The sequence below is a fragment of the Aphelocoma coerulescens genome, chromosome 7 (assembly GCF_041296385.1).
Source record: "Aphelocoma coerulescens isolate FSJ_1873_10779 chromosome 7, UR_Acoe_1.0, whole genome shotgun sequence".
Taxonomy (NCBI): domain Eukaryota; kingdom Metazoa; phylum Chordata; class Aves; order Passeriformes; family Corvidae; genus Aphelocoma; species Aphelocoma coerulescens.
In genome coordinates, this window is record NC_091021.1 from 16,593,521 (window position 1) to 16,617,368 (window position 23,848).

The 23,848-nt window shown below is 38.1% G+C and overlaps 1 protein-coding gene across 16 annotated transcripts in view; it reads left to right on the top strand.

The window, feature by feature from the left end:
* The window catches only part of PDE11A (phosphodiesterase 11A), a 112,531-nt gene that overhangs the window by 1,356 nt on the left and 87,327 nt on the right, over window positions 1-23,848 (top strand). For 3 of the 16 annotated variants that reach the window (XM_069020565.1, XM_069020573.1, XM_069020574.1), the window contains exon 1: window positions 11,862-11,886. Coding sequence is in view for 8 of the 16 variants with exons in the window: in XM_069020558.1 (XP_068876659.1) it covers window positions 11,414-11,461; window positions 11,728-11,886 (207 nt within the window). In the remaining 8 variants the exon portion in view is untranslated. Of the gene's footprint in view, window positions 1-5,020; window positions 5,192-11,349; window positions 11,466-11,727; window positions 11,887-23,848 lie in introns of those variants that run through there. The other 13 variants (XM_069020564.1, XM_069020563.1, XM_069020566.1 and 10 more) reach the window with 11 other exon arrangements.

Here is a 23,848-nt window from a genome sequence, read left to right on the forward strand (position 1 = left end):
TTCTTTAGAGGCTTCAGTGTGAATTGTGAAAATGTAGTTCTGGCTTCAAGGCAGACATTGACCCCTGGCTTCAGCAGGGACAGACGAGCCTTTACCCGAATGTGTCAATGTAGACCAGAGTCTTCAGTTTGCTGGCTTGAAATTTACCTCTCTTTCCGGGAGTCTGTTTCTAGTGTTTTTTTCTGTAAGACACTGTCAGCAATTGGGGGTTCTTGAGAAAATGAAGAATCACAAAATGACACGTTTTCTCAGTTAGGATATTGGAAAGCTTTAGAAAAGTGGGAGATGTAGGTCTTGAAGAATTTTAGTAGTAATCATTGCCCAGTGCCTTATTTTACTCTACAATAATAACTAAAACAATAAACATTAAAGAATTGATGATGCTTTACAGCAGCCTACAAGGAAGAAACTTGAAAAGTAAGATTTGGCTATTTTTGTTTTTTAAATACAGAAGAAGAAGAACCAGGGTATATGTATGTGGGGCTGAATAGTTATTTATTTATTTATTTGTCAAGCAGTATTTGAAAAACACTAGGCACCTCAGAGATCCAGACTGACAGAGGTTTCCAACCCACAGATTTCAAAGGGAATGGTAAAGATGCTCAGACTAAAATGAGTATTGGATCACCTTTGAAAAAAAATTCAACTGTCTTTCTTCCTTTATTTTTTCCGCTTTTTGCATTTTCTTTCATATTACACTTTTTCTTGCAATCTGTTTTTGTTATTTGCACTTGTAAAACTGCAATTCCCAAAATATCTGCTGTTGTAGGTGAAGCAGTATGTTCTCAGTAGTCTAAACTCACTAACCAGATAAAGGATATCTGAGTTTGGCTAGGAAGGAACCTGATCCCTCCTTCTAACTCTGGATAGCTCCAGCCACCTTTTTATTTGGAGGTGAGAATGCCACTGGAAGGGCAGTGTTTTCTACTTCTAGGGACGTATATTTTTCTAGTTTTTCTTCGGTGTTTGTTCACTTTGTGTTCCCTTCCCTGTGAAAAAGTCCAGCTTCTTTGAACAGTTTATTTTCTGTTTCATCCCCAGGGAAAAGTGAAAAGCAATCCATCCACTTGCCAGTCCCAGTGCTATTTATGTTACACTTTTGTCTGGCTCTTATTCAAAATCAATTTAAATATTATAAATAATACAGTTCATTATATGTTTAAGCCCTAAGTACATTAGTTGCAGGAGATGAGCAAGTTCTAATCCAAGTCCATTCTGTAATTACATCAAATGCAACTTACCTATTTTCAGTGGAGCTACTTCGATTGACTTTAGTGCAAATGAAGCTTAAGACCTTCCAACTGTAATGAAAGTTCTGCTTGATAATAAAACAGGGCCCTGCTTTCAGTTACATTTCTGAGTTAGTACAGTTTATCTTCTCTACTTGGCAAGGATATATATCCATTGTGCATCATTAAAAGGAGACATTTCTAATTTAATGGTATAAAGAGCTCTATGGAAGCCCAGGTCCATGTGCGTGAAGAGGTGACAGCTGTTCCATTTCAGATCCTTGTAGCGGTCACAATGGAGCACTTTAAAAATTAATAAATATGATAATATTATTTTCTGCCACTGATAGTGAAAGTGTTTAATCAACTCTCAGGTAAAAAACCAGCACCACTAGAAAGCTCTGTCAGGTGGAGCTGAAGAAAAAGGGGTAACAGCAGAGCACCATTTTTTTTGTCCATTGAAGAGAGTTTCTACATTGATGCTAACTGTTTGGCAAGAAAGGGCCTTACACAAGGTCAGAGGAACTTCTAGATTAATTTAAACTTAATTTGTTCGTTCTTCTAAATTAGCTAACTTGTTTAAAAAGAGGTAAACATACTTCCATATCATCAATTAACTAGTTTACTGTATTGGGAAATTTATTATTATTCAATCATCTCTGTTTTCCCAGAGCCTGATCAAACACCAGTTGGAATTCTACCACTGAGTACAAATTGGGTTGCCTGCTTGTACTGTCAGCTACGACTGACATTAATGGGACTTCAGTGCAATCAACATCACATTTAAATGCTGTCATGTGTTCCATGCAGGCAGTCCCCTGTGCCCATCAGACTGATTGTTTCAGGAAGTATTTGTAAATGACTGGCTGTGTCATTATCAGTGTAGTATTTCAATCACACATTTCTTTTTCTAAAAAGAAAAAATACAAAAAAATGAAATCATTAATAGGACAGGGGTTTTCCACAGTCCAGGTGACTGTTACTGTTGTTGAGTGGGACTTTCAAAATCTGTTCATGTGAACAATCTTTCTTAATTCAATAAACATACATAGATACGAGGTTTGGAATTAATGTTACGTATTGAGGACTGTATAATAATCACTTCTTTTAATCCTAAACAATGACCATATGTCACAGTAGTTTAATTTATGAAGTTCAGCTCTGACTGAACAAACTTCTGGAGGCTCACAGCAATAGCAAATTTGACAAATAGTTTATGGAAAGGTTTAGATGAATGTCATATGACATCCAAAAGTTGCACAATTTCATTCGTGGCATTAAAAGCTTTATTTATTACATTGCAAAGTAATTTGCTGAAAGTGAATTTATAATTTTAACAGTTTGTAACATGCATGATCTAATCTGCACCAGTTAGCAGTACAGAGAATTTGAGAAAGGAAAGCAATTAGATACTTTCTTTGCATTTTCACTTTGAAGCCAGTCTAAAACTCTTTCTCCTGAAATTAATCCAGTTGAATTGTAAATCAAAGTTTCAGTCACTTTAAGTTCTAAAATAAGGCCTCGGACACCCCCATATGTAAATTTTGGGAAGGATTTCTGACTCCCTTTTCATATGGGAATAATGCACTATATCTTGAGCGCACATGTTGGAAGAATCAGGTCATACTGGCAAGGAAATTTGGGGCCTAAATGCCCATTGAGGCTCCTTTTGACAGAGAACAGATGCAGGTTCCGTCATCATATATGAAGACTATTAAGCCTTTTGTAAGTATACAGACAGAGACCATTACCTGTAGTTCTTAGAAGCTGTTTACAAATTTGAGATTTTTTCCTATTTGAAGCTGTGGATTTTTTTTATGTCATCCATTCTTCACACAGGAGATCCATGATGTTTAGCTGAAATTACTGATAATTACAATTTTGTTCCATCTTCTAGAGCAGTATTTAAATAATAAACATTTTAAATTACAGGTAATATTTGGCTATTGTTACACCTTTAGGTGTGCAAAAATTAGGAAACAATTTAATAGCATCCTAAATCCTCCTAACTAGTAGAAAAAATATTACCCTCTAGAATAGTAAGCATATATCAGAAAGTGGTGAAAAATGTGTTCTGCCATTTTCCGGTGTCAGCTGAATAACGTTTCTGCACATCTTATGTTACATTTGGAATTTTAAAAGTAGCTTTAAAAGACAGAAGACAGAAATGGCTTACCAGATGGATGTTTTAATAAAGCATGTAGCAAAGAGAAGAAATATTAAATGGAGTCATGCTAAGACATGGGGTTTGTACGTTAGAGAAAGTGCCATAAAATATGGCCAGAGTTATTTTTCAATACAGCTCAAGTCTTCAAAAAGAAAATGTAACTACGTTACTGCAACTGAACTCAGGGAAAGTAAGAAACAAATCGAGCTCTCTTTGTACTGGACTCTCTTGTTACTTCTTTCAAGCCTAGGCCAAGTGTAACATAGTTAATGCACACACAGCCTTTCGAAGCAACTTCTAAACGTCCTTGAATACCTGGGTGCAGGCATGGGTGTTGTCTTTTTCATGCCCTCCTGGTGAGCTCTGAGCATTCAGTGTCTCCTGCTGTGCCAGGACAGAATCACAGAGTTACTGCTCAGGGGTGCAATCCTTTGAGCCTGGGAGGGCTCTGTGGGGCTGGCTGTGGGTGTAGAAGGTCAAGAAGAGGCATAAGCCACGTTTCCTCACACGGGGTAGCTGTTTGTCATCATCAGTATTAACAGCGAGCCTCTCTCAGTTTTGAAGAGCAGTTAAAGCACTAAAACCCTGTGGCCTGGGAGGTTCAGCTCTGCAGCTGGAAGCACTTATCATTGTTCTACTCAGCAGCACTGGACAGTGGCACCAACAACAGCTGTATTCATTTCAGTGTTGACTCTTAACAAGGACAGAGGTTGCTCTTAAAAGAGCAAAGATCCTAAGACCTGGCAAGCAGAATACACAGTGGTCTTTAAAATTTCCATGTAATACAGAAAAAAGGTAAAACCCAAACTTCCTTTGCTGTACATTAAATATGGTTAGGAAGTACCATGGGGAGTGGTACTTCCTAGTACCATTGGAGATAACTGCAACACTAAAAACTAAGGTGCTCTGATGTGCTTTGCAGAAAAGGACACTCCAGCCCATCATGCTAAATTTAGGAAAACTTGAAATTCTAAGTACAAGTCTGTAAATTGATGAAGGGGTTCTGTAATTATCCCTGTGTCTGCAGCCCAGTGGCTGTGAACATGCCCTTCATCCTTTGTGTCACAGCGGTGCTGGCCTGGGAGAGAGGGATCTTTCTATAGGAGGCAGCTCCTGGGAAGGAAGGGCAGAGAGCCCTCAAGGCAGCAGCTGAGGACATCTCTTCACCTCCTGTCTCCTCCCTCACTCCTTCTTCTTTGGGAGCAGTTTCTGACTGATGCGTAAAACGTCCTGAGACCTTCCCAGGTCACACCACCACAACTCTCTGGAGGTGCCTGCCAGAGGCAGGAGCTTCTGGCTGACACCAGGGACATGTAGAGGGACACTTGTCCAAAGCAAAGGCTCAGTTGTTTCACATCCCCGTGCTGCTATTGTGGATCCCCAGGACAGACAGGGCTGGGCAGTGCAGCATATGCTGCTGGTGGCAGCCCTCAGGTATCATGAGGAGTCACACCTTCCCTCCACACTTCTGTGAGCAGGTGAGGTTGCCTCCCCCACCAGGCAGGCAGTGGCCTGTCCTCCAGAGTTGCTCAGTCATTATTCCATGGATCCTCACCACCTGCTTGCTGCCCCAGATGTGCCCATCATGGATGTGATGCTGAGATCGTTTGGAATGAGTAGCAGGTGGGCCAGCAGTGGCTGTGCTCAGGGTGCCCAGGTGGGGTTTCTTTGCTACAAGTCCCTGCACTGGTCCTCAGCTCTCCCTCCTGCAGCAGGTCCCAGATCCCTGGGCTGTTGGCCCTGCAGAGCTTTGGCAGGAAAAGCTTTTTGGAGAGCTGGGGTGGTTTTCCTTTTGGTAAGCTGGTAGATGTTAACTGGTTTATTGCTTGGCTGATCTAGCTCTCTGAAGGTACAGATGTTTTCAGGGTTTTTTTTTACCTCAGACGTTCTAGAATGTCTTCGTAGAACAGATGTGAAACTGGTGACACTCTGTGGCATATAGTTCCTCATGAGAAGGTAGTATATATATATTTGATGAGAGCAGGTCAGTGACTAGGAGAAAAAACTGAAAGATTTGGCCCTTCAGATTTTAGCTGAAGTCCTGTTACAAGCACAAGACTGAGTAAAGCTGTAGTTTTGTGTAGTAAATGATTTTGGTGTTCTGCTTGATTGGCTTTCAATTTTTCCAAACAAATGGATATTTCATTTTGGTTATTTACAGTTATATGCTATTGCATATCTTTTCTATAGAATAACAAATTTAAGAAGTATACATGCATCATTATGCAAGTTAATTTGTTTTACTTTTCTAAAATAACGCTATTGACAAACTATGAAAAATAAATGACTGAAAGTAATGGCTCAGCAGTCATGAGTTAACAGGGCATCAGCAGCTCTGTGCAGTCTGAGCTTCATGTCTCTACACTGCACTCTTAAAAATGAGTGCTGCTTTGTTAATAACAAACACTACTGCATTTCCACAGTAAGATATTTTTAATTTCCTATTCAAGAATCCTATTACACTGCTGCTGTAACACTTGAAACTGTGTTGCCCACCTGAGTAATCTCCAGCAGGTGCTAGGTTTAAACCCATACACAGATTTCTCTTGAAACACCCAGGAGTCTTGTTGGTTTCCTTGCTCAGAGGAGTATTAGCTTTTTAAAGCCACCTGTGTGTCTTTGTCTTGTTTAAAGAATCATGACTATTTAGGAGGTCAGCACTAAGCTGTGTCCCAAAGAAATGTTGGAACAAGATGAGAACATGGGCATGGTTATAGTTGGTGCCCAGTGCAGCATCAGTCAGGGCTGGTACAGGAGGGGAGAGAGCACCACTATGATGGAGTAACCAGGTGTCATCTCTAAATATTGAAAATTAGATGGAAAATATTTTTCTTTGTAAACAATTTCTTTAATAGTGATACAATCAGACTAGAAGTGTACAGAATCTGCTGTACATAAGACCACAACTTGACTCACTGTCGTGCTATTGGTGATCTAACTGGAGTTAGTTTTGAAGGAAGAAAACAAAAACTTTATGTGATGGATCTGGGTGATGTCCTACAGAGGAATATTTTCTGATCCCTACTGCTGATCAGTTCCAACTATGAAGCGTGAACTGTAATTATGCTTATTAGCTAGGCACTCATGTTTGCAGACTTGCTAGTGCTTATACAGCCATTTACTCCTGTTCAAGAATATTATGTGATTTTTTTTCACATTAATTATGTGCAAGTCATCATTAGACAAATATGCATTGTTACTAATGTCAGTTGTCAAACTAATAAATGAAGCAGTGGTCAGAAAAAGGGTATAAATCATATGAGACACTCCCATCAATCAAACTAAACAAAGCCCCAAACTCCTGACATATGCAGGGGGGTAAAAAAACCACCAAAAAACTTTTAGTATTGCCTTGTTGCAAATCAACACATTTTTTGTTTTTTCGAAGTAAGCTACTTTATAAATTCAGACTATATATGGTCTTAGTTTTAAATCTGGAACTTAAAAAAATTTTGAGAATCAATGTTCTTTCCTTTTATAAGAATTGTTTTGGGAGTAAAGAAGTAAGAGTCGGCTGAGCTGTTTCATGTGTCCTATCTGTTAGTAATTTTATCTTATAAGAAATATTGCTGTCACTGTATAAATAGTCACAATATAACTGGATTGTTCTTATTTACTTGGGAGAATTAGGTTTGCTATGCTGCTGCCTGGTACTAGTTTGTTCTCCTGCTGCCTTTGTCTCTGGGGATTTTGGGGGAGATGACAGGAATAGCTGAGCAGTCCTTACATGGAAGTCTCTTCAGAGATTGCTTTATTACTTGTGTTTAGTGTGTGAGTTTCTTGTCTACAAGGTTTCCCCATATCTCCTTTAGTGGTTCATTGCTTGGGTTTTGTTTCCTGTTTATGCACAATGTAATTTGTACCATATGGGATTTTTAGAAAAGTGTTTCTAAAACAGAGTGCATGCCTTAATTTTTTTTATTTGTATTTAGCTTTTTTAATGTTAAGCTTTGAATCTAGAGAACCTGCTGTCTTTTAGATTGCTCTTTTTCCTTTCTTGCTCTTTTTGCTTTCTATAAAAGCTTATGTATTATACTTACAGGAAGTGTGATTAAGAAAGTGAATTGAATTATGAAATCTTCCAACTTCAATTTCTTTATTTTTGTAAAGGCTCTTGGAGGACAGCTTTCTATAAATTCACTCAAACTTGTCTATCCTATGCAGTTTGGTACTACAGTAAAACTCAGGTATTAACAATATTGTCATACTACTTGTATTAGTTATTTTTGATACAACTTAGCAACTTAATCAGTAATTTAAATACACTATCATCCGGGAAATTTTGATGCAAGTTTGTGGGTTTTTTAATGGAGCCCTTTCTAAAGAAAAAAAACCAAAGCAACAACAAAAAATGGTGCAGTAAATGGTAAAATATAATAGGCCAGGCCTGTTAATTGAACATTTTTTGTAGTGTTCTCTTCTGCGTGATAAAAAGATTTGAAAAGTGTTTTCAAATCGTAAAATCAGAAGTGGCTTTCTCTTTTAGCTGTCAGCTTTGGCTGAGGCATTTGGTGCATTTCACTAGGTTAAACACTTTTCCATAGATATTGGACAATGAGGAAGTGGCTTTGTCATGAAGACTTAATTCCTGGAAATGTTGGGAAGCAGATTTCATCCTCCATTATAATACTTGAGTCTTAGCTAACTTGGGTTAGGGTTACACTTTTTTCTGTTTTTCTAAGTCATGGTAATAATGGTCACATAAAATGTATTCATTTTGATAAGGTTATAAAAAGACATGTTTTCTTTTCAAGTTCAAAGAGTTATCCCACATTTGAAAAAGACAGAAAAACCCAGTGAAACTTATATGTTTGCTAACAACGTATGAACTACCTACTGTAACTGAAAGTCAACACCAAAAGGCAGTTGGGGAAACTGCTCAGAAGCCAAAACTTTAGTTGAAAGTTGAGATTCTGATAATAGATGATTCTAGAATCCTAATAGAAAAAAAAAACCTTTCTGTACCTTAATCTGGTCTTATACAGAATAAAACCTTGAAGATATTTGTCTGGTTTCATTCACTGGCAATCTTCAAATATGTCCGGAAAACTGGGACTACATTGTTTCTGTGCAGGTAACTGAAATACCAGCACTTGTATTGATGGATCAAACTTGCTCTCTTCTGTGTCTTTACTTGATTATCACCTTTCACAGGGTAACATTTACAATCAATAAATATCCTTAAGGCTAGGATAGGGTTTGTCCTACAGAGTAACTTTTTCTTGATGGCAGATGTAAAATTCCAGTTAAAAATGCCTCAGCCTTTACATTTTTAATATCTCTATGTAGAAAACTCATTATATAGGAGCAGTAAAACCAGACATGTTTGGTTTTAGTAATGTTTTAAACAGTCAGTGGAAGACTTTAATTCATGAGCATTCTTGCATGAAAATACTGTAAGTACACTTAGAATTATGGTGAAGTCTCTCTCTCAAAAGTTTTTGTTTAGTCTGCCTCTGATTTCTGAATATGTAACTTAATTGTAAAAAACTTAAAAGCAAGTGCTGCATTGCTGTCATAAACACTGATAATTCTCACTACCCAGGAGCCTGGTACAAATGAGGACCCCGTCGTGTTGCAGGCTTTTCCAACATGTGGGGATAATACAGTTTATATCTTAAAATGTTTGCAAGCTGACAAAGAGCTTCTCTCTGATTTACCAGCTTTGTTATCAGCTGCTAAACAGGCCTCCTTGCTCAAGGTTACTACCCTGTGAGGAGAGAGAGGTATAAATTTTGTCCAAGCTTCTTGGCCATCACAGTTCATACTTGGATGTTGAGATTTTTATTGGTAGTGTTAAACTCAGTAAAACTTCTCTGTTAGATCCTGCCATGTATGTACTATTATGACAATACTTGATGAAAGAAGAGAGTGTGGGGATAAGAGGTTTGGAACATAATGCAGGTCATCCAGTCATTCTGTTCTCTATGCATATTGCATGGTCCAGCAATAGCAATGTTGCCAGGAGCAGCATTTTATTTTGTTCACTTATCTCTCCTCATCACTTTCTCCAGTGTCATCCAAATGAAATTCTGGCATGCTTTTCCACAAAAGATTAGGGATAGGTTCACTTCACATCTTGATGATTCTCAGCTTTTACCAAGTTAGTGAGTTTTTTCTCGATAATGGCTCATTTTTCCAATTAAATGCATTAACTTTCTTAGACTACTGTACCTTTAGTTTCAACTCCAAGATGTTTTAGACCCTTCTGCAAAAGGTCATCTGGTTCTCTAGCATCAGTGGATATAATCTGATACTTGCTTCCTCCTAGTGTAGAGGCTCCAGGGAGTGACACAAACAGGAAACTTCCATGATCTGCCTGAAAAGAGAAGCAGTGCAGCAGGAGCGAGGTGTACATTAAAGGAAACACCAGCACTTTTCAGACTGCTAATCCCTCCTGTGTCTCTACTACTCCATAGCATCCATTGAGGAGCACTTGCTCCATAGCTCATCACTGCTAAGTGTTGCCAGCACTGGCAGCTGTAGGGCTGATACAGCTGTATCTCATTCAGACAGGTTCACCAGCCCCTCTCCGGTATACCACCACACCCTGCAGATCAAGCAGCATTTTTTATGTTAATCTTGAGGCCTGTTGAAAAGGCAATGATTACATGTACCAGTTGTATGGAGTGTATCCAGATAAGGAAATCTCAACTCACTTTTGGTGTGACCAACAGCTGTTTCTTTCAGTTAAACTGCCCCTTGAAGGTTTACTTTTTTGAAAGGCCCACTAGGTACCAATCAACAACACTATTGCTGCTCAAGGTACACTCTTGTTTCAGTGTTCTCCCCATGTATTCTGTTTTGCTCGGTGCCAAATTAGTAGAGCAGGGACTGACTTCAGTAGCACAGAATACATTATCAATATTTCAGCAACAATTGCTAATTCCAAATAGTAGTTCAGGCCTTATCAGGAAGTACTGGAAGAAATGTTTAATTTATTCATTAGTGAAGCCTACTGTGTGATAATTGCACTGCATTTTCCTTTCTTCTGTTGTAGAAGAACCGTATCTTTCTAGGCAGGATTCTCTACCTGTGCAGAAAAGTTCAGCTTGTATTGAAGTTGATATAAAAGTGTTTAGAAGCATATGGAAAGATGACAAGATCAGGCAGATTTGTGTTCTTGATGCTGTTATTAAAAAACATCCATCATGGGAGTTCTGGTTCTCCCAAAGAATTTGTTGGGTATGTTTGGTATTAATGCCTTGTGGTTGAAATGTTGGAAAATGTGCAATAGGTAATAAAGTAGCCAAATGTATATGTTCATCTTTATAATGGGTAAGAATAGAGCATTTCTAAATCATGTCTCAAGGTGACTAGAAGAGACTATTTTGATAGCATCTGGAATTTGCAACAGGGAAATAGAAATCGATATAAAATTGTCAAGAAAAAAAAATGGTCAGGTTTTAGTATCAGTAAAATTTTAATGAAATCCTTATCACAATCAAATTAAGGACTGTGTGGATTGTTTTCATGACTTGAGACAATATGGGCATTTTTTCACAGCCAATATTGTTTAAACTTTTGAAAACAAAAAGTTGTGCTTAATTTTGTACAACAGCTTAGTTCCCTCATGTTAGTAGAGTCTGAACTGGCTATAACTATTGTCTGCAGCACAAATGCTAACTTCACCCTGGAGGAACCGAGCTGCTAAAAAGCAGTAATTTCCTCTCTGGCGGATAGAAGATCTGTTGAAGACTATGCTCTACCAAGATGAACAAAAGTGATGTCAGCACTACCTCCTAACTTTTCAGCCTCCTTTGAGTTACTTTATGATCTGCACTTTGGGCTTTACTGTTCCAGAGAATGGATTGCTGCACTGTGCTTTTTTTTGAACAGGGACATTCCTGTACTAGTTTTCCGGAAAGAGCTGAGGTTTTTACTGTATTTCTTTGAGAACGTGTTTGTACTACATTGCAATACTAGTCCACATAACCAGTCTTGCTTGAACAGACAGAAATCGGGCCAAAAAGAGTCTCCATTAACTTGACAGAGACATCGTGCACATCTACAGAATATGGGTGTGAAACGGCAGAAGTGTGTACGGATGATCACGTTACTAATGGCAGGTATCAGCCTTTGCTGACATTCTTCTAATTGACATGTAAATGTGGAACTTCTGTGAATGTGATTGTGTAATGGTAAGCCTTGTACTGATGGCCTGAGAAAAGTGAGGAAAAACAGCTAATAAAGAATAGGCTGGTAACAGAGAAGCAACAGCATAATGCTACTGAAAAATACCATATCGGACATTAAGAAAAGTACTTTGCTGTCTGAAGAAAGCTTAGATGTATGAAATGTATGTTAATGCTTCCTCACTTTCTTTTGAAGGATCGACGCTTTAATGATGAGATTGACAAACTGACAGGATACAAGACAAAGTCACTCTTGTGCATGCCCATAAGAAACAGTGATGGAGAGATTATTGGTGTTGCCCAAGCAATAAATAAGACTCCAGGAGGTGCCCCTTTTTCTGATGATGATGAAAAAGTAAGATTACCTTTACTTTTGCATGCTTTCTAAATTTTTTCTCTAATTCAGTAGACTTGTCTAGAGAGACTTAATCTGAATTAGTAAATAGCACAAATTGTGTTAATGATTTTTTTAGAAGTGCATAAGATAAAGTGTACATTTTTGTTGTTTGCAATAGAAAATGTAATAGAAATAAGGCAGAAAAAAAATAGAAAACCTGTTCTGTAAATGTGTCAGTTCCTCTGGCTGAAACTTCAACTTAATCTTATGCAGAACTTTTTCATGTAGTAGATTTTAGTAGAAAGACTTTTTTAATTTTTGAAAACTTGACCTGTAAGAATTAGTTTGGGGGGGAAACTATCACAGAGATACTCCCAAGGCTGCTGACTCTACAAATCAAGATCTTCTCTTAGTACTTTCCTTGGGATAAATGCCTGTAGCATATGCAAAAGAAATTTTATTTTAGAGGAAATTATTCATATACAAATCTATTATTCTAAAATATTTGAGACTTGCAAATGCCCATGAAAGGACAAAGAGGATGGGAAGGAACACCAGGTATGTATATGTCAGGTGGAATTTGGAGGGTAAAGTGAGCTCAAAAGGCAGGAAAGTAGAAGTATCTGCAAAGAAGGAACTTGAATTAAAGACAGCAGGGAAAATAGGAAATGATACTGTTGAAGGCAATTGTATTCAGCTGACCTTGGAGGGAAAATGTGCACAAAGCCAAAATGTGACTGGGGAAGAGACTGGTAGAGGGCAGCAAACTGGGGAGGAACAGAACTGCAACTCTGTCAGCCCAGGAGAGAGAAATGGAATCTCCTTTAAGCATGTAATAGAGAACTACTCTTCTATGTATTAAAATAGCATTGAATCTCATTTTTGTGGAAGTGTAGTTAGAGGCAGACTTTTCCTCCAAAAAGCTCTCTAGATTGATTCAAATGCAGTTGATGTTATACACCCTTTTTTTTTTCTCCATAATATTAATTGACTCTTAATTTCTGTTTCTGCAAGGTGTTTGTGTAACTGATTCGGCATAGTGATTTAGTTTGAATTAACTAACTTTAAATATAACTCTCAATTTTCAGATGGCACTTTATCTGAAGTTATCCAGTACCTCTTAAATTCCTTCTTTAGAAGCTATCTAAACTTGTGTAACAATAGGTTGCTTCTGAATTACTTTTGATTCTTGAGAATCTTGGAGGTTTAATATTGATTTATTAACAATGTATGCCTTAGTAGCTAACTACATGCGAATTAAACTTTCCCTGAACAGGGTATTTAGAACTTCATTTTTAGTATTGTCCTTGTAAAGGGAATTTTCTTTAAAATGCAGCTTTTATCATGGATCCTACATTTGATTTTCATACATTCAACTAGCAAAACAACTGTGTACATGTGAATTGTGTATTATATAAATATTCTAATATACAAATATTTGATGCTAGTACTGATGCTTCCATTCAGTGACTACCAAATATTATCTAAACATCAGCAAATTGCCCATACTTTGTCATTTTAATTTTTTCCTACTAATTTGTATCACTGTTATAAGCCTGTATGTTAGAACTCTTCATGAGTATATTGAATGGGTTCTGACATGTAGATTTTATGGAAAAGTAAATGAGAACACAACCATCATTTTGCCATGTAACAGATCTTGGATTTAGTGAGGCCTGGCAGTCCATGTACTGTTATTTCAAAACCCATGCTTTTAAGTTTTTTCACTCAGTTGGAAACCTAGAGAGCATGATATACCTCTGGGAAGCAAGAGAGCACATACTTTCAGGAGAACTGTCTTGCAGGATTAGCAAGCAGGTTTTTTTAATCGTAATATCAACATAGATATTTGTAAGGAAAAGGAGGGAGGTGAAAACTGAGAAAGCCTTTACAGAATAAGAAAAGAAAACTTGGGTAGCCTGGGTATTGAGGTGGCTTGTGCAGAAAAGTCTGGTAAGTAGCTGGCGAAAGACCTGTATGCAGCTTATGTTGATATTACAGTTTCTGACAATCAGCAGCTTCAGAATGGTTAGAAAATGAAAATGTAAAACAGCAGTCTTTTTCCTACCCCCAAAACCCTCTCAGAGAAATGTCAATATCATTTGAGTCTGGCTCTTGTTTGCAAGAGTCTTTCCTCTCTTAGTATTGTGCAAAGCAAGTAAAATAATCTGTTGGAGGTTTTTTTACAGAACAACAAGACTATATAGTATAATGAAATGTCTCTTGGTGGCACTGCTGTCTTGAGTCAATAGGAAACAAAGACTTATGTTTTCAATTAGAATTAAGTAGATGCTAGCATCATTTTTATGTACTCTTAGTTATTTTCAGGAAGTTAATAGCAAATAAAATATTTAAGATTTGAGGAGTTTTTAGTGCTCTCGAGCTGTAACCAAGTTTATATTTTGCAGTATCTAAAATGCAGTATTATATTGCAAAGTTCTTCTGGTTTTGTTTTTCGTGGCAAATTCTCAGGGTTTTCTTTTGTATGTCTGACCACAGTGTTAAAAGCACAACACTAATAACAAATAGAAGTGAATTTTCCACATTTAATTATTGTTTCCCACTGCCAAATTTCTTTTCTCCTTTTGATGTTAGGGATGTTGCAGCCAATTCATTGTTTAAGTGCAGAATTAGATGACAGCCACAGGCATGAGAAAAAGATGTTCAATGTCAAAATGCATTTTTTTACCCCAACATCAGTGGTTTAGGTGAACAGACTGATTTTGGAGATTTTTCAGTTTGATACAAACAATATTAGAATACTTTATTTACAGCCATCACTATTACACTATGTTGTGTAATTGGTAACTTTTTGGAAAAATAGCAGGTGATACACTTTTACAAGTATTTTGCAAATAAGGACACCAGTTCATTTGCACAGACATAGAGTAGAAAGATAAAAGCCCTGAAACTTTGGAAAGAACTATGCACCCTACATGCATTCCCTGTACTGTGCTGAAGATGCACTTAAGTGTATGTGCTGTTTGCTGGTGAGTCATACTTGTTCTAGGACTGGTGAGAAAAGCCTAACAAGAGCTTGACAGTCTGTGGTTTAGATTATTGTCTGCTCTTTAGAGTCTTCCGAAATGCAGTGCCAAAACAAATCTAGTCCTTCATCAGAGAGGCTTAACAAACACAGCAGCAGCTCCATGGTCACTTAAATTGGCATCCTGGTTCTCTCTGCCTCTGACGTCATCCTTGTCTGAAAGAAGTGAGTTGACTGCAGGGAAAGTACCCAGGGCTGCCATCTCAAATGAAACCCTGATGGTTTTGCTGGAAACCAGTAGTTTGGATGCAGTGAGAGCTGGGAGGGGGAAGTAAAAACTGGATTTGGTTGTCCGTGCTCTGTGCATAGTTGTAATAAGAAGTATATATGTCTATAGATTCCAGGATTTATCTGATATGCATTTGGTTTGTGGGGGCTTGAAGACAAGTGTTCTCATGCCCCAACATCTGTGTTTCTTACTTTCCTAATAGCAGCCTTGTGATTCAGAATTTTCCAATTTAATGTGCTCTTCTTGGTCCATATTAGTTAAAGCTTAAATATATCCTATACCAGGTCTACCATAGTGATGAATGATTTCCAGGGATGTTGCTATACCTGCTAATTCATTTTCTGTGAGTTTTTGCATGATGAGCTTAGAGTCACACTGGCAGATAGCAGTTTCAAAGTCAGTAAGGACCATTTCTTTATCTTAGGGAAGTAATCAACTGTAAATAAAACTACTAGGAAAGGAAGTGATCCAGAACAGGCAAGCATGTCTGACTGCTGTGAAAATGATAACTCCAGCTCTCTTAATGTGTGGAATTTACAAAAAAATGTCACCTGAAAATAATTGATGGATCCACAACAAAGCAACATGACAAACAAATTAGATAAAGATTTTTTTTGTGTGTTTCATATACTGCAGTATGTGATAACCTCCTGCTAATACCTACCTTGGTTCTCTGGCATGGCAGTGAGATTCCAAAAGCTATTATTTAAAAATGGCATAATCCTCAAAGGTATCATGTGGCCCATATGTCACTTAACTCCCAGTTCAAGAGACAAATTTGCCAAAAGAAGACCGAAAATAACAACGACATTTGAAGGATGAAGGTGCTGAAGCACTACAGCTATCTGGGAAAACTCTAATGGTCTATTAGGCACACTTCTTGAAAAGTACTTGCTACACAAATCTAAATTAAAATAAATCACAGTAACTGAACTGTCTTGCTAGGGGAGTTTAAAGCAATTTGCCACTAGGATATCTGCTTTATCAAGGCAGCTTAACACCACTGGTTGGCAACCAGCAGCACAAAAAGACTGCCATGACAGACATTTGCATGGACTTCTTTCAGTCTTGTATACATTCAGTCATGTTTTCAAATTAAGCTGAAAGTCTAGATTTCTTTTTCATTACAGAACTCAATGTACTTGAAACTTAACAAAAACTTTCCTGTATCAATACCTCTGTTTTGAGACTGGCAATTAATATTTGGACATCTTTATCTCTGAGGCATGGAAACCTGGCTAAGATGTGTTACAGTGATATTTCAGTGAACTACATATTTTTTTCAAATATAAATGTGTATTTTTCTAGACTCAGGGGCTGCTTTGTTGCTGTGTGTTTATGGTACGTATTACACTACATTCTTGATACTTGTTTGGTGCCTCTAGATGCCATCATAAAACAAATAAACAAATTGCCAGATTTGGTATCAGGAAGGGTTTCCTCTATAGAACAGTTCAAGACAAATTGTCATGGGTTTTTATTGTGGGGACTGGAGTTTTGTTCTTACCTTCCTTACTCTCACTATTATACATCTGGATTCTTCCCACAATTGCCAGCAGGAATCTGAACCTGTTGGTTCTTCCCATATTGCCTGTGCTTATATTTCCTTAATTAATATGAAGAGACTTGAACAAACAAGAGCTCTTATCTGTAAACCAAGACTACCATTTGTCTAATGTTCATAGTATTTGACTCAGAGCTCACTAAACTAAATGAAAGAAACTCTGCTGACTTCATGGGCCTTTAAAAATCAAACTTCTGTTCATTTCTAACATAGGAACATTTAATTAAATGCAGACCCCCAAGCCTGTTTATGAGGGTTAAATTCATCCATGTCAGATCACTGAAAAGAGATTGGTTAAGGGGCAGTTTTGGCTACTGTGGCTTCAACTGGAGGAGACAGGTTCACAGTAGACTGTGCTGCTTTCCTTCATGCTTAGTTCAGTCATATTATCAAAAATTACTTTTACTAATTATATCCTTGTTTGAAAAAAATCCAGAGGAGTGATGAGGATAACTCATATATTCAGAGACATGAATTATAAAGTATTCAGTAGTATCTTGAGTCTAAATCTTTCTAAGTGAAACGCTGGGTCTTCCTGCAAATTCTGAAGCATAGAAATAGCCCTGGAGCTTGTGTTCTGTTTTCCCCTCTTGTTAGTATTCACAGGGCATTGCAGCAGGAGAAAGGAGTCCAGATCTCTACTGGTCAAACACAAGAACAACTTCTCAGGAAGACTGGTAGTGCAACCAAATGCCATGATCATGGAAGCCCTTGTGCAGCCACTCTACATTATTCAATGAGAAGCAGAATAAATTTTTCAACAGGAAGCCTAAAAGCTAAGAATTCTGCAGTTCTGAGGGTAATTCTCAGACACCTTAGTAACTAGAAAGGGTGATGTTAATATTACATTTTTTTATTAATAGATTTTTCAGTTAAATGCTTTGAATGCCGAAACAACAATAATACAAAGGCTTGGGAGGATTAGGATTTTGTTTAATACATCTGTCATCAGAAAGAAAGCCTGTGGGTCTCGAAAGCTGTGATGTGTATTTGTGTTAGAGTATAACCCTTAGGTACTGTCTATATAAGGAATTGACTAGAAAAGCTAGATTTTGGTGGTTGTTTGTTGGTCTGGTGGGGTTTTTTGTTGTTTTTGGGGGGGTTGTTTGTTTTTCTGGAGAAAACCCTGTTCTTGCATTACCTAAGGAATAAAGTTTTTACCTTCAGCTGTCTTCCTGTTCTTGGCAAAATTCCCTTAAACCAAGTAAATTATTTTGATCCGATAGCTTATTAGAAAAATTTTGTTTGCTTGAAGTGAAATCTGCACTGGGGCCCTGTTACAGAAGCATGTAAGAGGAAACCTTACAGCTGGTGAAGCCTTTATTTCTGACAGTTACTGGAGATGTGCCCTGTGGGCTGGATGGGAGGACTTGGTCCCTAGTGAAGCGTTTTCTGAACTTCTGTCAGTCTATTCAGTTCTCCCTAGCTGTTCTTCATAATAACTTCAAGGCTTGATATACTTTTAGAAAATAGCATTTTGCATCTCGTGTGAATTGCTTATCTTTCCTGAAGCAGAATGAAATGTTCATACAGCAGTTCCTGCCATCAAAAGTATTTCCCCCTGGAATAGTGATGCAGAGCCTATCTGTAGCTATAGGTTACATGATGAGACATTGAAAACTTCTTAGCAAATAATTTTGCTAAAAATTGAGTCAACCTCTGACCTTCAGCATGTTAATACAGGCTTAATAAAAAACTGTAATTAAAATAGTATTGTTGCTCTAGCACTGATTCACAGTATCCCCTTGAGCAAATCACTTTACAGTGATCTCTCTTCTGAAACATAATTCTAAAAATGACATTAGGTGGTTCCATATGTGCTATCAGATTTTCAATTTTAAATATTCTTACTTTGTAATAATGAAATAATTTTCCTTCTTTTTGACTCAGCCTGAGCTTTCGAAGCCTTATTGACTGCTTTCTTTGCATGTAGCATCCCTTACTTGAACAGATCTGGTTAGAAAACACCAAAGCAATTTCACAAAAATCAGTTTCAGCCATTTGTTTAATAGTCCCAGCTTAGCATATAGTATTTTTCATCTCTGAGCTTTACCTATAGTGTTTCACATCCCCATGAGAATTGTGCAACCCTGCTGTCTTTGATTGGTTTGCAAAAATGCCGCTGGTCTTTAACTGGAAGACTCCTGATTGTGCATTAGAAGGAATTCAGCCTTCCTTCATGCTATCTTTGCAATTGTCCACCTGAGAAATTCCTGTCTGCATCCCAGCAGCTGGAGTATGTAAACAGCTGTAATGTCTGTCAGGAGTATACAGGAATGTGTTTCCCCTATATCTGGGGAATGGCTCCTTAAATCTGTGGCCACAAATGAATAAAACTCTTGTCCTCATCTATCATGGGACCTTTCTCTGTCAGCAGCTGAAAGCAAATGCCTGGAATGAGGCAAGCACGGGATGGTATTTCTCCCATATAGCCCACCAGTGTACTGTTATTTGCAGCTCAGGGCCAGACATGGTATCTGTGTGTTTAATACCACCCCAGGGATTTTCTGCTTAGGAATTTATTCAGGCATTTCTTGAAGCAAGACAAGCTTATAACTTTCACAATATCCTGCATATTGTGTGAATAACTGCCATGTGACTTTAATTAATTTCATGTTATTCCTTCTTGTTTTGCTTTTAGTGAACAGAGTGAAAAGTCATTCCCTATCCATTTTCATCCCAGTTGTTTTGCCCTAGAAATCTTCACCGGTTCCCACCTGATGCAGCAGGTTTTTTTGCAGTCATCTGTCTGCTTTGGCAGGAGGGGTGCCTGCTCCCCAAAACCCTTGGTCAGTGCCTCTCCACTGCTCTGACAGTTGGTACTTTTCATGTCTGGAGAAGTAGAAGATATTTGAACAAATTTTTTGTACACTCGAGCCTGAAAAACCAACAACTGCACTTTTCTTAGTATTTTAAAACTGCTTCTTATGCCCAGAACTGTTTTTGAAAGCCTGGGCATGTCTTCATTGCTTCTGTTGTCATCTTGCTATCACTGCATTACTATGAAAAGAAAGTTTTGTTTGTCTGTTAACTAGCTAGTTAGTTTTGCTGATTGTTCATTTTAGCAAAAATTGTTTCTGTTCATATGAAAGATTCCAGAGCTCTCTGAATCGCTGTGGATGTTGTGTTTTTAATTCAAAAAACCCCAACCTACAACAAAGCATGAAAAACATGGGTTACCAGTAAAATTAGTCAACAAGATTGAGTTATTGTGCAGCCAGATTAAATGTCCTAAACAGGAGCTCACTGAAATCATGAAAGCTAAAGGAGTTTAACCATTAATGATAATAGTTTTGCATCTCTTGCATAGCTGGCAATGACTAAACAAGGGTTAAAACAATATTATGACCATTTTTATTGCTGAGATGTTGTTGGAGCAGTAAGAGAATTGAGCCACATTGTTCATAATACTGAATGATAGTCAGAAATTTCAGGCAGGAAATTATGCAGTGCACTTCAAGTAACCCTTAACAGGTTTATCAAACTTTATTTAGAAAAATATTTCCTGTGAATAGCATAGTGATAGAGGCAGGGGCACCAGAAAGAATGCTTCATTTAACAGTGCTTTGTGAAAGCTGTGAGTAGGACCCTTAAATGTTAATTTGGTCTGTGGGGAACCTTATTACTTAGAATAATTATCCACATACATTTTTAGTGAAACAACATTTATACTGGCAGCTATTGAGGCTAAAGTCTTTGGACCAAACTTGGCATGAATTTAACCTTAGTATTAATTTGCTGGCAACTGGCTGTCCCTGTGGTATAATGGGTAAAAACAAGCCTTGTTTTTTTCTCTTTTCTGGTTTTTTTGGGGGGTGGGGTTTCTGCTGGGTTTTGGGGGTTTTTTTAAGAAAAAGCTTTTGCTGTATAGAAACAGAATAGCCTTTTGCAATGCTGGTGTCATGGTTACAAAGCAAATTCATTGGTAATAGCTCTCCAATGTTGTGGCATGGTTTTAAACTGGGAGGTGAGTGGAAATGCCCTGGAGCTGTAGTGGACAGGGCACAGTGTGTAGGGCTGTGTCTTGGGGTGCCAAGCAGCGATGGACTTGTGGAGATCCAAGAGCTGAGGATGTCCTAGCTGCCATGTGGTGAGTGTCAGTGGGATATCTTGTAGGATACTGGGACCACATATTGTGGTCTGAGCTGGAGCAGCCCTGCAGACTTGTCCTACTGATCAGAATAGCTGTGAATATGGTACTGCTCCCTACTAAGGAGAGGAGGCTTTGAAAGGAGGAAGCTTTCCAAGACATAAACACAATCTGAATTTTCTTCTTCTGTCACCCAAAGTAGAAAATATGGTTAGTGGGGCCTAGGTACTTGTTCTGTGCTTGAATCACAAAGGCTGGTGATCTGCTCTAGCCTAGGGTTTTGGGGCTTCTTCAACTCGAAGTGTAAAGTCATGAATTTTTAATCCTGAATGTCTAAAAATTTTGAATCTCAGTGGTGGCAAAGTTTGTTGCTACCCTACCAGACATGCACAGCAGCTGAAATATCATCTCTATAATACAGCTGTTTTAAGGGTAAACTCTGATCTCTAGTTTCTTAAACAATATCAAATAATCCTGAACTTCAAGAAATTGGTAGAATTAGAGCAGTGAAGATGTGGATGACTTACAGAAGCTGAAGTCTACCTGAAGAAGTGTTAAACCAGCAGATTGACAAGAAGCTTCTCACTAACAAATTAGAGCAACAAGGTACTGCATTTAACATAAGTTTTGGAAAAACATGTAATGAAGAGACTGTAGTTTGCCTTGTAAGTGGAGAAATTACCTCTGGTTATGTGTGATTTCATGAACATCTGACAAAATCACTGCATGATGAACTCAGTAGTTGCTGCCAGACCAAGCAGTTCATTTAGAAATGGAAAGCATTTTATTTTTCTGAAGTGGGTTTTGGGAAATCACCATACATAGGAAGCAGAGGCCATTCCAGTGAGATATGAAAAGCCACCATAAAAACCTATAGGAATGAGCTTGAGCCTTTTATGTGTGTTCAGCTGTTGGTTTGAAGTTGTTGCATTAATGCTTACTTTTAGAAGAATAAAGAGGTGGGGGTCGTTGGTCGGCTGGTTTGGGTTTTTTTCCCCTTAATCTATTACAGCTTTTAACATATTCTTTAAAAATTAAAATTAATATTTAAAAATTAAATTCCATTCTCAGAGTAGGAATGGTGAGAAACTTATTTGATAAGCCTCTGTGTTCCATGTATAAGGATTCAATAAAATGAATATGGATATGAGTTCCACTGAGTAACTACGCAGTGATCATGTTCCACACTGATGTCATACTTAAGTAGTACGTCCTGAATATTAAAACAAAATACTTCAATTATTGTCTCATCAGGTACTCAGACTTTTCATTTTAATGAAAACTGAACTAGAGATGAATAATCAGAATTGATTCTAATTTAATTTTATTATAATATGCATGGCCTTCTGTTTTGCATCTGCTGTCAGTTTTGTGGGTTTTATTAGAACAGATATGTCAAGTCAGATACTAAGATCTATTTTTGCTTATATAAAAGGATTAAATGTTAGATGTTTGTAGTAGAATGTGACGTTGAAGCAGGAAATATCTAACTGTTGAAACAGTATCTCATGAATATTTTTAAACAGAACCTGCTTTTCTGGCTTAGTTGCTGTACTTCTGATGTGAAGTTAAATAGTGAAACTTTATATGAATATGATTGTGAAAGCTATGAAAGTTAATATCAGGAACAATAACCAGAACATTGTGTATCTGGATGCATCTTTTACAATGGCAGAGTTACAGCAGCAGAACTGTTGTGTTTTTTCTTTAATGGAATAATTTCGCATTTCCTTTTCTCTCAAAATTTTAACTTTCTGAGTTGATTCTGCTTTTCTTGGAGGAACAGAGGTCTCTGCAGCAGCAGCTGCTGTGAATATCTGCTGCCATGCCTAATGGCATGGTTGTAATTTTCCTGTTAGTCTGACAGTGGGACTACTGAATTAATACTCAAATCTGTGGTCTTGTGACTGGTACTGTTGCAGTAACCAGAGATGCATGCTGATACCTTATCACTTTCATTTGTCACAGAAGAAAAACCAATAAATAGGAATGGGCTGATTGTTAAATAGCATTTAGAAGCACATGTAGGGATACAGAAACTGTTATCTCTTCAATACAGGTTTTACAACAGAGAGAGGGGAAGTGGAAGCAGGAAAGGATGGGGCTGAGGGAGTGAAAAGCTGTGGCAGACCCGGGCTGGGGACACAGCGACAAGTGATGGAAAGCATCCTGCCCTCCTGTGCTTGAGGCTTGCAGTGTGCTACCAGAAAAGGGTCTCACCCCCTCTAGTGGCTTGCATTCCTCTTTGGTGGTGATAATACTACGAACTTAAGTGAGCATGTATAGCTAGAGTAGGGGCACCCAAAGATAAGTGGTGACTGTCCTATAGCTTCACGTTTCTGCTGGTTTTTTGTACATTTTTAGCATGGCAGCATGTTTTGTAAGTGTTAATTAAGTATAAATCAAGTCAGCCATCCTTACGGTGCTTCTGCACTTTGGGATAGACGTTTCCTCCATATGAGTGCAGCCCAGCTTTAGGCCGAGCAGGCTACACGTGTTCGCAGCTCTCCACCTCAAACCTGCTCTTTACCCTTCGGGGCGCGGTGGAAGCGCTCGGCGCTGTCCCCGCTGCAGCCAAGTCGCCTGTTCACAGTGCCATCAAGTGGATACCAGGCACTACGGCGCCAGCCAGCGCCTCAGGTTTCTTAACCCTTTGTACTACCTCAAAATCCTACTGAACCTAACTTCAATTACTTGCCCGTCTGATTCTAACACCGGCCTAGGAGAGGCTTCTCACATCTGCCTTAAGTACTGAGCAAACAATGTTTGCTATTTCTTTCCCCTGGCTTTGTTGTGTAGCCTCAGAACTTATTTGTCTCCCACTTTGCAGTGTTCTTCTGAGGCTGACAAGATGAAGAGACTTGAAGTGTACTACAGGTATCATCACTCAAAAATAGTCTTACGGCTGTCTGATCCAAGGAATGGCTTGCACTCAGTAGCTGTCTCCCTGTTCATCCATAAAGTTATCCAGCATCTCTGCATGTATTGGTGCTTCAGTCTAGCAGTATCATCAATTATTAAAATTTGAACAACCTTTTCTTTTGTTACATG